We start from the raw sequence: 13068 nt of genomic DNA, 5'->3' as shown, positions 1-13068 counted from the left end.
GACGATATGTATTCACATTGTCTGCCATAATTCAGACTCTAAACTTTTCACTACAATATTTTAACTGCATAAGTCCCGTACTTTAGCCGTATTCCAACTTGTTGACAATGGTGTATAAATTTAGAACCATCAGCAGCACTGTTTCGATAAATTAAGAAAATCCAAGCAAAGTACTTCGAAGCTTGAATTGATGTTCGTGTGAACCGAAGTGTATGTGGGAATGTACATGTATGCTACTGAACATTCAAGGTAAGCATTGGTTTCTCCAAATATTTAATATTTCAAGCCTCGTGACCTGGAAGCATTGGGCTTCCTAAATATCGTATTGTATGAATTGATTCGATATACTCGATTTGATGGAGAGCCAACACTAGCAATTGCGGTTGATGCTGGTCCGCGACTGACTGCATTCAACCCTGATCGTAGATTGGGTGCAACATATGGACGTTGGCTTGTTGACGGAAGTAACGATTGAGATTGCTGTTGATTATTTGTTTGTTGTTGCTGTGGCGAGGCGGATGTAGGTTGTTGGGTAACCAATGTGTTTGATTGTTGTATGACGGGACCTGGTTGCTGCTGCTGCAATGGCGGTAACAATGAGTTTATGGGGAAAACAGGAGCTTTTGTTTGTCCAACGGTTGATTGTGTCTGCTGACTAATTTGGGGCCTTCTTGTTACGGAAGGTGCCAAATACGGGTTTATATCTGCATTCGTATTGTTTTTTGGAATATTATACGTTTTTCCCGATGGAGTGACCACCACTTCACTTCCGACAGGTTGCTCGTGTATACACGGCTTGGGGTAACTATACCCGATATTATGACTGGGATTCAATTGGACATAATTATCAAAATACTGGTGTACTGAATGTTGAGGTGTGGAATAGTTAAAATCTACCAAAGATTCGCGTGTTTTCAATTTGCTAGTGTTGACTTTCGGCAAAAGTTCAGCATCGCCCTCAATTTTTTCCACAAACTCCTCAGACGATTCTTCGAATGTGGGTTTTTCTGTTTGCTTTGGTGTAACATTATTCTTTTGTTTCATTTCATCACCGCCACTTTTGCTATGCTCCTTATTGTTTTCTACGACAATATGTTTTTTATTCACATACTCGAAGAGATCTTCAACGTCAGGGACGTCTGGTATTACTCCATAGCCGTGGAAATTGTCTTTGAATGTGTTTGTCCATACCTCGCTTTTAGACAATTCTGGCTTTATTTGCAGTGTTCCAGAGTTTCTGTCAGTTCCTATGTTTTTGATCACTGTTACAGTTTTTACCTGTGTACCCTCTTTGGAATTTATGTTTGTTGCAGAATAAGCCAAGCTTATATCCCGTTTTTCAGGATTCGGAGCATTTCTTTTCGTGCGAATTCCAAATTGCAGAAATCCATTTGTTTTTCCAATCTTAGTGCCATAGTCAAATATGTTTGCTGATGTCAATACAATTATTGACCAAGTTGTTATTAAGACACAATGTACCTGCGAAATAAAGCAAAAATATACTGAAGTTGCAGAATTTATATCATAGGCGAAATGCTGGGCACACGATCTTCGTCGTATTTCCATTCCCCCACTAATAAACAAACTGGGATTACTCCTGACTATTTTGCAATAAGAAAATTAAATGGTATCCCCAATAACTCGCCAATCCTACTGATGAGGATCAGTGGCGACATCCGCAACAAAAGCCTTCCCTTCAGTGGCGACATCCGCAACAAAAGCCTTCCTTACCCCTTGGTGGACATGAAAAATATCCCCATAGTAGTTATTCATTTATCATTTTGAATAATATAAATAGGATAACATATGGAAATTAAATAAAAAGGCACAAAATTATGTAATGAAATAATAAACTGCAAATTAATTATATCTCGCAGATAAATTCCAATTATTTGATATTTCTTTCACTCCAATGCAGTTCCTGTCGTCATGCCGCGCATTTTGCCACATTTTCATACATTGTATTTATTTTTATAAAAAATCAGTTTTACGGCGAAATTCGAATTCGAATTTTTGTTTTAAAAAGTTTAAATAACAATAAAAAATAAAAGTCGTTGTTAGAAAAATCAATAACAAAAGTTCAAAAAACATTGTTCAATTGAGAAGTCACTCCCTAGCGAATGTACAGAATAAGGCTGATAGTCCTATAATTTTGTAAATGTTTGTTTTATTTTAATTTTAAACTTTATTACATAATTATAACCATTGGAACATCGTGTTATCATTCATTGGCGTTTTGTCTAAAACAATTGACTAATTGTTCTCATACACTCGAATACATTGTGTCCATCGAATTTCATAATCACGATTCGTTATTTATCAAAATCGATTTATAACCTTTTCAGCAGGTTTAGGAAGTACAATCTTATTAGGCTGTATCCAATTATATTAAATCTGGTGACCACATGAATACAGACAAAAAACACTATAAATCACTACTAGAGCCTTTGCCACTTTCAAGACTAATGTTACATGTTGCAGTACTCACAATATACATTTTATTAATTTGAAAATTCAAGTGTACACAAGGGTATTAGCGTTACCAAACAATAAGACACCGCCACGGTCCGCGTTGTTTATTGAACTTTGAAAATAAATGTCGGGGCATGATTTATATATTTCTCGTCGTGTATCCAACCCATGGAAACTGTTACGAGAGGGAAATTGATGAAAATATGAAAAAACTCTTAGTTTAACAGGGGGATAGCGACCAACTAACAGCATTGGCGCATAAAATAATAGGAGGACATACGTTTATGTACATTATAACCGTCTGGTTTTGGGATGATTGTGTAGCAAGACTGGTATTTTTGATGATGACTTCTGCTGTTGACAGACGTGTAGGTAAGAGTAAATATTCGGTCCTCATTGCTTTTAGACAATTGTTTCAAACTGGTTTTTAACAACAACCAATTGACTATTGTATTTTTGTTGATATACGGAAATGGCGACTAGTTTAACATGGTGAGCCTATTAAGTAGGTTTGGCCTAATAAACGGTGCAGACTGATTTATTGTAATTAACCATTTCTAACATAAACAATTGGGAAAATAATCAGGAATGGAGGTGGTGGAATGCAGTGCATATGTTATATTTGTATAAGTATGGGCAATACAGCCAATGATTTTTGGTACATAGATTTGGAAAAATGCTCGGCTTTGAATCCGTTCGCGTTCAAATTGTTGGTTGTTTACGCCCAAAATTTTTTGATTGTTTACATGAATGTACCAAAACAAAATGTATATTTTTTATTATCCGTTATACATTTAATACATATTGGTCAATATTTCTCGATAATTATGATTTATTATCATATGAAATAAAATTTAAGGTATCTCTTCGTACTTTTTGGTCCTACCTGTGGCAATGTTTTCCAACTCTACTCTCAATTTACTAATGAGAGAGAGAGAAATACTCTCGTGACAAATGCCCATGACGAATAGTGTAAAAGAGCGCTTAGGAAAATAGAACAAATGAGAGTACGTTTCTAACCTTTTGCACTAACGTATGATTTTGGGAAGTTCGCATTGTACGAAAAATCCACGAACGATATAACTTTGCTGCAAGCGTCGTTGACTCGATCTTTCAAGAGCGTTCGTTGCTGAAGAACGTTCATTTGTAAGGCGTACTTTACACCAGTTGTCATGAGAGTTTTTTCTCTCTCATTGGTAAAATGAAAGTAATTAGAGTTGTGATATTTTAAATTTTGTAACAAGCTTACTTTTTGTTCACAAAAAGTACCAATTTACATAACAAAATTAACAAGACAAAAATTTGTTTTTTTTTATTATTCGTGAATTCATTTACGCTTAAATTATAATATATATGTTTTATACAAATAACTGGTATAAATATTGGTCAATATTTCTTGATAATTATGATTTATAATCATTTGAAGTGAAGTGAAATGTAAGGTACCTTTTCATACTTTTCGTTTCGTTTTCCAACTCTACTCTCAATTTATCAATGAGAATGTTCGCGACCACCACTAAAAACAACAACAAACAAAAAGATCATACAAATGTAAACACACACAAACACAACGAATGAATGAGTGTGCACAGAAAGTGTTATTGTTATCCCACATGTCCAACTACAATTGCGTTCAAGAACGTTTGTTGTTGTTTGAGAGTTCGCATTTGCGATCGTTCGTTGTCATTGGCGATTGCAGAATTCATCGCCAACGCAATGATCCATAGCTCCTGTGTGCTCGTACTAGTTCGTAATGTGTGTGCGAACGCTCGTTTGCTGAATGTCGGCAATATCCATTTGGAAATTATGTTTTATTTTTTGAATCATGCGTATCCAAAACGGAAAAAGTATAATTTTTTTAAACCCCCCGACTTCTGAAGAAAATGAGGCATTGGTCATAGAAATCGATGAACATCTTATTTTGAATTTATTGCATTGAACTCTTTTATGATTTTCACAACTAAAGACATGTTGAGGGATACAAACGCGTATGCCGTTTTGTGTGGTTCAAAAGCCCGAGAAGCCTGGCGCAACATTTGAAAAATTCGCCTTTTTAAATTTAAATTCATTAGTATCCATCGAAATTCGATGAAAATTGGTAGTTGACTTTGGACGAAAACAGTAATTAGTGTTGCAATTTAGCAGTTGATCCACGTTTCGGAATACCTAACATACAATGGACCCTTAAAAAGAAACCTTCCTACTTGAACATGAACATTTTAAAACATTTTTATTAAAAAAATTACAAATGTACCCGGTTATTGATCGTAGGGTTAACACTTACAAAATAATTTATTTTATTGCATTTCTCAATATTCGTAAAAATTACGCCTGCCAGATAGTTAGTTAGGCGTAGCTTTTCCAATGCAATACCTTGTTATATTGTCTAGTAAAATTTTTGATTTGATTTTTTCACAGAATAAAGGAAAATAATTACAATTACAGTATTTGTAAATATTTCATAAATTTGCATTCAAAATTTAAATGAAAATATCCTCCTTCAATAATTACAAAATGTGTAATATTTCGAAGTTCCCAGCCTCTATAATCTATAAAAATAAGTTGTAGCATCTGTAGATATAGCTTATGAACAATGTGGATCAAAAAATTCAGCTATTTATTACATTGCATTTTATTGACCGCAAGTCCGGATTGAAATATAAGTAAGTACATATCATGCATATTTATATGCAATTATGAATAGAATTGTTCATATTAAAATACTTAAAATCTTTAGAAAATATACATTTTTATTTTATAAAAAATATGCCAATAGACATGCATACAATTTTATGAAATTTATTATTAAAACAATCTGAAATTGATAAATGAGTTCCAAATTAAAAAGGGTTGTCATTATTAATTTCGCAAATGAGACTACCGTCTGTAATTATGCCATGGATAACAGCAAAACCTAAACAAAAATATTTTTAAATTTGTATTTCAACAATATTTACTATTAATTGTCACATTAGAATTTATTTTATTACATTTCTCAATATTCATAAGAATTACGTCTGAATAATTATACTAGGTGGTTTTATTAAAATTACCTCTTAACACTCAAGAATACTGGAACTGCGAAAAATATAAACTATGATAACTAAAATAACGATATTTTTAAATCCGTCAGTGTTGCATATGTTTTGGCCCGGTTAACTCCAATCCAATCAATAAAAAATTGATAACATTGCAGCCAATTTGTTCGTAGAATGTGTCTAATACACACCAAAATACATTAAATCGGAAGGTTATATGGGAGCTATATCATTTCCCATATCAGTAGTTGTATTGATATTGATATAAAATCCATCTGAGCCAAATAGGGGTACCTTTGTATGGGGGCTAACAGAAAACGTGGACCTTCATCGATTCGATCGTAAAGTGTATCTAATAGACAAAAAATATATTAAATCGGGAGGTATGGTTATATGGGGCCATATCAAAACTTGAACCCAGTATTCGCTTTTACATTTAAAACAGGTGAGCCAACAATGTCAAGTGGTTCGCCAGTTAATGAGTATATACCCAATTTTTGGGTAAATACTTGGCTATTTATAACAGAAACCCGGAATTAGGGTGTAAGGTGTTGTATTAACGATTCAATAGTAAATACCCAGATAAATAAATTGTTGTTCTCGCTGAAGATACCCATTAAATTCACATCGGATAATTTCTGTTAACATGGTCTATATTATATTCACTCGAACCCATCGGAGAAAATTAAAAAAAGTTTCACATCTTCGGAATAAAAAAATTGTGGGAGGCTATCTTCGATAGGGATGGATACCTTATGTGGCAATGAAATATAAAAAACAATTGTTAGCCGATAGAGTATGCATTACATAATTCGGTGTTACGTGTTCGACGCAAGTAATGAAATGTTGCGAATTCACATTCATTTATCCTATATATAAAACTTTGAATAAACCACTTGCAAAATGTGTGACAACAATTTCTTCAAATTCGCGATAAAAAGCAATTTGTTACTTTAATATATTCCTGTTAATTTTATATATTTGATTTGTTCTTGGGCAACGATAAATTGATAATGACTTTTTGATTGAAAGCCATATTAATAGTTTGGTGGGAGAAGTTTGGACGATTCGTTGTAGAATAAATTGACGTTATTGTGCCTCATTTGGTCTTAAGTCGTTTTCTTCTGGTCTATAAGTTGACTAGCATATGACCGCTACTTTGTCAGCAGAAAGCGGATACTTGTAAATAAATGCAAATTTAGCCATACATATCATACAATTTAAATATAGGCAGAAGTACATAAAACAACTTTTTCCTGATTACTAATAACAAATTTAAAAAAGTCTTCTCGTTTAACATTTTTAGATCCTATTAATAATAGTGCGCCAAAATATTTGTACATAGCATTTTATTTATAATAATGAAAGTTACATACTAAATTAAAGATTAAGGTACTAATTTCCGAAAACTAGTTGCAAAGCCCATTAATAACTTTTGTACTTATTTACGAAAATAATTATGAATATTTTTTTTACTCGTACTGCCGTATGCAATATTTCGTTTATTATAGCCAAACCTAACCTTTCCGCATAGTAAGAATTTCAAAAAAAACACCATCTAATCATACGCTTACGTCTTAAAACCGATCTACAACAAATGCATAATTTCAAGATTCTGGTTTCCGTTTTGTCGGGCGTTGATGTTAAGGCAGTCAATTCCCGACTTTTTTCACTCCCCGAAAACCGGGAATTCAAAACGTTCATCCCCAGGTTCCCTGGAATTAACGGGATTTTTTACAAGTTTTATAAATAAAAATGCGAATGTGTAGAAATGGTCTATTTGTATTTTAAATAATTAGAATTATAAAAATATTGAAATTCCACGTCATTGTACCCTTTTAATTTAATTTCAAAACTATTAACCCTTTCAGTTTTTTTGTCGAATATATTCGACATTTAAAATTACTCTCTTCCTTTGCAAAATTATCGGTTATCATATGTACCGTTACAATTGATGTCTTTGTTTTTGCTGAAAGACAGACAAAACTGTCCGAGGGTTAAAATAAGAATTACTTTTTTTCTAAACTCTGTGCCTTCATACGATTTTAAGTACAAAATTTTAGATTTTTATTCCGACAAAATTTTTTTTTTTTTGACACTGAAAGGGTTAACGTTGCCTACCTTTGGTATATCTTCAACACTACTAGATTAGAAATCATCCCCTTCAATTTTCAATTTCAATTTATTTCATAAACAAGAACCTAGCCCAAAGGGCCATGAGCGATTCCAAAAACTTCTTTACACGGACTACTCCAAAAGCTTAAAATTAACAGTATATCACTTAATTATATCATAACCAACAATACATGAACTACTCCAAAGGCTTAAAATTAATTAACGGTTAATTATTAATCAATCCATAAATTCAAATTAAAACATATGAAAAATAAAAATATATGAAACTAAGCATAGGATAAATCATCTATAAATATTTAACAAAATATATACATTAAAATCCATGAACATCTGCATATTGAAGTGACTTTTTCTTGTAGCATTTTAACGAAACACTGAATATTTTGAGAACCTGTGGCAAACTATTGAACACCCGAGCTACCCTTACATGGAAAGACTTCTCCAACAATGGGTTCAAACGAGGCACTTGGATTTGAGTATTTCTCACAGACCTACTGAACGAAAAAAGTTCAACTACTGAGGAAGGAGTTTGGGTTTTGTAAACCTTATAGAAAAAAAGCATACATCTGATTTTAAGGAAATCATCAAACGAATTACCAAGAAACTCTTTGACATAAGGAGAAACATGATCACCCAACTTAAGTACAAACACATAACACATTACTCTGTGGAATAAAAGCCGAAGTTTGCGCAAGACAAAACCACAGCTGCCACCAAAAATCTCAACACACTGAAAGGGTTAACGTTGCCTACCTTTGGTATATCTTCAACACTACTAGATTAGAAATCATCCCCTTCATTGAACTGTCTACCATAAATATCTTTTGACTTTTTTTGGCACACCCGTATTCCCCAAATTAACTGAGTCACGTCGGTCATTGATTCTAGCTTCTACCGTTTCTAGTAATTTCTGTTAAATTGAATTATTCGTGGAATTTAGTTGATCGCACAATGTTTTAAAGACAGCATCATCAATAATTAGAATTGAGTCTCGTCAATTACGCTTTCAAAACATAATCCATATTCCTGCAATTTTTATTCAATAATTTTTCGAATTTCAGAGGCACGAGTGCCTTCCACACATAGTGAAATATCTTCTTTGTGATACAGTAAATGTGTACGCTGTAAAGAAAGTTCGTTATATGCGTACTCGACTGTAAAATGGTTCACTCGTATGTATATGTGGGTATTTACTATATTGAACCGGTAATACAACATCATCATCTAGTCTTTAAAGTATCATAAAACAATCCATTCTAAATCGATAGAAATGATTTAGAATGGATTGTTTTATGATATTTTAAAGACTTAGGTAAATACTTTGGTAAATACCCGATAAATACCCAATAATTGCCAAGGTACAATTATACAAGTTAACTGCAATACTCAGCTGATTTGATTGTATCGTAATAGTACGTTTACATTGTACCGGATTTCGTTAACCCAGTGGGTTTCAATTGTAAATTCCATTTTATACATGCCAAATAAATCCTCATAGAGTAGGTCAATCCGGTAAAAAGTTCTAATGTAAATGCCGTTTAACTGGTGTCAAGTTTGATATCACATTTTTGATTTATGTAGGACGACCCAGCAGAAAAATTTTGTACACATATTTGAAATAAAAAATACGATAATAAAAAAATATATATGGGCAATATTGCCAATTTTTTAATATTCCATTTTCAAAAAATCAGCTTTTATGTTTTTGTTGCACATCAATGATTTTTGGTACACATATAGAGAAAAATATTCTGATTCCAAAACCGTTCGCGATCAAATTTTTGGTTGATGCGCGCAAAAGTTATCGAGGTTTTAATTTTGGGCATAAGAAAAAAATCTTAAAATTACGCCGTTTATTATATTGACCAAAAACGTTGATATATATCTTCCTCCGTAAAATAAGAATATGGATATATTATAATAATCACGATAAAGTTGCACATATTCGCGAAATATGAGAAAAATAAAAAATTTACATCAATATTTTCATTATATTAAGTGCCCCACACACGTCAAACATGTGCGTTCGATCGGTGTGAATCGAAGCAATGTTTGACGTGTGTGGTACGGTGTTCAAACGGATTTGGTGGTGCGCACACCGATCGAAAGAAATTAAAAATTTTTAATTTTTCGTTGTGTGACGCGCACATGTTTGACGTCTGTGGTCTGGTGTGTGGATATTTTCTCATTTGTTATGAAATTTCGTGGAGTGCGGATCAGCGGACAATGTCACAAATGTGCAAAAAAAAATGTTTTGAAATATTTTTTGATGTTTTTTACACATATCGTACAGTTTGGGAAGTAAATATATTTTCCCGGAATAAAATAAAATTATTTAATAAATTTATATTAAATAAAAATATTTGTTCTTTTTTCCGTCATCACTATCGCTGACCATCTTCACGCTTCAAAAAATAAATACGAAATAAAGTTTTGTGGATCCGTTTGACGTGACAGCTTCACACCGATCGAACGCACATGTTTGACGTGTGTGGCCCACTTTAATGATATACACACACCTAAAAATTAATTTAAAAATATCTACACAATCTAAACACCATGGTGAATCACATGATATCAAAATCACACAAGTCTGTCTAGCGGTTTCTAAATCAAAGCGACAATAAAACAAGATATTGAGGAAAAATATTTGTTTTTGGTTTAAAAAAATAATGTCATCATATTTATTTTTTTAATTGTATACAAGAAATTTCTGAAAAAAATGTTGGGGGTTATTCTGCTATTTTACCCGAATTTCGGCGAAAAATTGACATATATAATAATTACTTTTTGTGTATAAGTATACGCCTTGCGGATTATATCAAGACCCTTCCGATAAATCTTAGGGTTCTATAAATAGGAATAAATCTTAAAATAAAATAATATTATGAAATATACATTTTAAATTGCGTCTAAATCGCGAAATTCTCAAAATCATTTGATGCGCATGCGGTTTACAGGAAGTACTGAAGTTTATCTTCCAATCCGTATATATTTTGCGAAATTTCATTTGACGGCTAAGATGTGCCGCGCATTACATTGAAGTACCCAAAAAATAGTAAAACGCGAATAATTTCCGAAAACTCCAGATGCCATTAACGCGCATCCGATTTCGGTGTGCACCCTAAAAAAATACATCGATCTATACAATTTCAATGTGGTCCATTAAGAACCATGGATGTGTCAGCACAATCTATTTTTGAGATAAATTGCGTACATCTCTCTTTCGGCTGATGTTTTTAAAGTTCTCTTTTCGAAAAAGATCAAAATCCGTATGAGATCATTAATTGAAGCGGAAATGATACACAGAAAACGCAAATAAATCCGCGATATTTTCAAAAACATTTTTTGCCAAATTTCGTGTTTTTGGAAGGTCAGTTCCCTCCTTTTATATCATCCGAAACGTAAAAAACCTTATTGATCGCGGGTACCCATATCATTCAGTTGACAGATCTAAAAATTTGGCCCGAAAAATAGGTTTTTAGAAATTTGATCGCACAAAATTCGCACCTTCGGATGAGTATAACTCTTAAGCTGTGCATACTACATACACAAAATACATATCAAATTACGCAGATTCGCGACTACAATAATCTTATAATCGATTTTTATAAATTCCTGTTTGCGTATTAAAGCTAGAAGTAAAATTAAAAAAACACTCAAAATTGAGCTTCAAAATGTCAGCATCATTTAAAGGTAGATGCAGTTGAAATTTTGAAAAATGATACATAAGGGGCGTAGTCCCCATTTTGTTGGCTTCTAGTTTTATTTTGACACGAAGACCGTGCAATGAGTGGCTTAGTCACAAATCGATAGAGAACATAAAAAACTGGTTCGCCTTAACCTGTTTTTACACATTTTTTTACATTAAAGTCGACACAGCTTCCACCAAAATAAAGTTTGGAGGTCAATATCATGAACAGTTTGCAACGACAAACCAATTAACCGAAAACTATTCACTTTTTTTCATATGCTTAAGTAGTTCCCGAGTTATAAAGGGGTGAACCTCCGCTTCTGCTGACGATGGAAAAATATAGTATTGGCGTTTATTTTTTTCGGAACCGGTTTTACAAACATGAATTTGCATGAGAATTTCAATTATGTTAATTTAAAAGAGTACTAACCGCGCTTTGGCAATTATACATTGTCAAATCAAAGAAATCGCAACAGAAGTTCGTTGTACTTTGTTTTACAATTTACTTAAATTTCCTAATGGGAAAATGTGAAGCAGCAAATCCCTTTGCAATGAAAAATTGCAATTCTCAACGCTATTTTTAGCGTTTTTGTATGAGTTACCTCTACATATGTCAATGACTCAATTGGAGGAAAGATCTGCACGCTTTAAAACTATAAGGTTAACAAGGAGGCGAATTCGAAGTCTTCATTGACTGTCAAATTTATTGTATAAAGAATAAATAAACAAATAATATTTTTATTCTAACTAAAATATATGTGCACATTACTATCATTATGTTTTCATGAAAGATATTTTGAGTTTTTATCCTGTTCTGGTTGGTTTTTCACGATTTAAATGTTGACAGCAAGAGAAGACTAACAGTACGTTTACATTTAACCGGATTCCGTTAACCCAGTGGGTTTCAATTGTCAATTCCTTTGCATATATGTAGGTTAAATCTCATTAAGTAGGTTAAACCGGTAAAAAGTTCTAATATATATGCGGTTAATGGCATGAATTGGCCTGCCAAGGATATTGGTGCGCCCATTTGATGTAAACAAATGAACGCAACCCCCATTTGCACTGTGAGAATTGATAGCTGTTGTGTGTAGATTAGGCTAAGTTAGATTAGTTTATGTAGTTCTTAAGTCGGCGGTCGTGAACCATGGCTTTCGGAACGAGAAATACGTGAAATGGAATTTGAACATCTATATCCAAAGGGAACGAGAACCTGGCTATGTCAGACGTCCAGGTTCGGATTGGAAACGAAAAGTCTGGTTTGAAAGTCGACGTGAATGGCCCAAGGAGGAACCAGGAGCATCTCATGCCTCGAAAACCGACGGGGATGTTGAAGAGGGCCAAATTGAAGTTTCCAAAAAACCATAATCCGGCAGAGCTGCCTGGCAGGAACGCGACAAACCTGATTTACCGGAAGCACTCGAAAAATTAGCACCTAGTGGTTGGACATGGGAATGGCGTGAGCGAGATCCGCCACGGGGTCCACCTGTCCCCATGATACATCATTGGCTATCGTCGTGGTGGACACATTTTACATGGCGAACGTGCATCAGGAATCCACGGCTTAATAGTCCATCAGCCACCAGTTCTATTGAATTTGCCACCACCTGGAGGTCGTGGTGGCTTTCATGAAGTTTCTCCTCATTTCCCCAATAAACGTAGTAAGACAAATACAACAGGTTGCCCTGGCTGCTACCAACACGGCAATGGCAGCTGCAAAAGTTGCTA

General features: G+C 33.6%; 1 protein-coding gene across 1 annotated transcript; it reads right to left on the bottom strand.

Annotated features, from left to right (window-relative positions):
• Window positions 1–273: 273 nt before the first annotated feature.
• Window positions 274–12836, bottom strand: LOC133334135 (uncharacterized). The gene is made up of 2 exons (XM_061542432.1): window positions 12651–12836; window positions 274–1479 (listed from the first exon to the last, which is right to left on the bottom strand). Exons 1-2 carry the CDS (start codon window positions 12834–12836, stop codon window positions 274–276), a joined length of 1392 nt encoding a protein of 463 aa, XP_061398416.1.
• Between the last annotated feature and the right edge of the window lie 232 nt (window positions 12837–13068).

This window comes from Musca vetustissima, unplaced genomic scaffold (genome assembly GCF_032173495.1).
Source record: "Musca vetustissima isolate MV318-11 ecotype Yass unplaced genomic scaffold, APGP_CSIRO_Mvet_v1 utg3141, whole genome shotgun sequence".
In the NCBI taxonomy this organism is placed as follows: Eukaryota; Metazoa; Arthropoda; class Insecta; order Diptera; family Muscidae; genus Musca; species Musca vetustissima.
Note: the sequence above shows the minus strand (reverse complement) of the source record. Positions and strands in the feature narration are given on the sequence as shown.

Excerpts from the sequence above, each read along its gene's own strand:
- LOC133334135 (XM_061542432.1), bottom strand. The coding sequence starts at position 12,836 with ATGGGGACAGGTGGACCCCGTGGCGGATCTCGCTCACGCCATTCCCAT. Across the intron at positions 1,480-12,650 it reads CATCCCCGTCGGTTTTCGAG|GTACATTGTGTCTTAATAAC; the intron begins GCATGAGATGCT and ends TTTATTTCGCAG.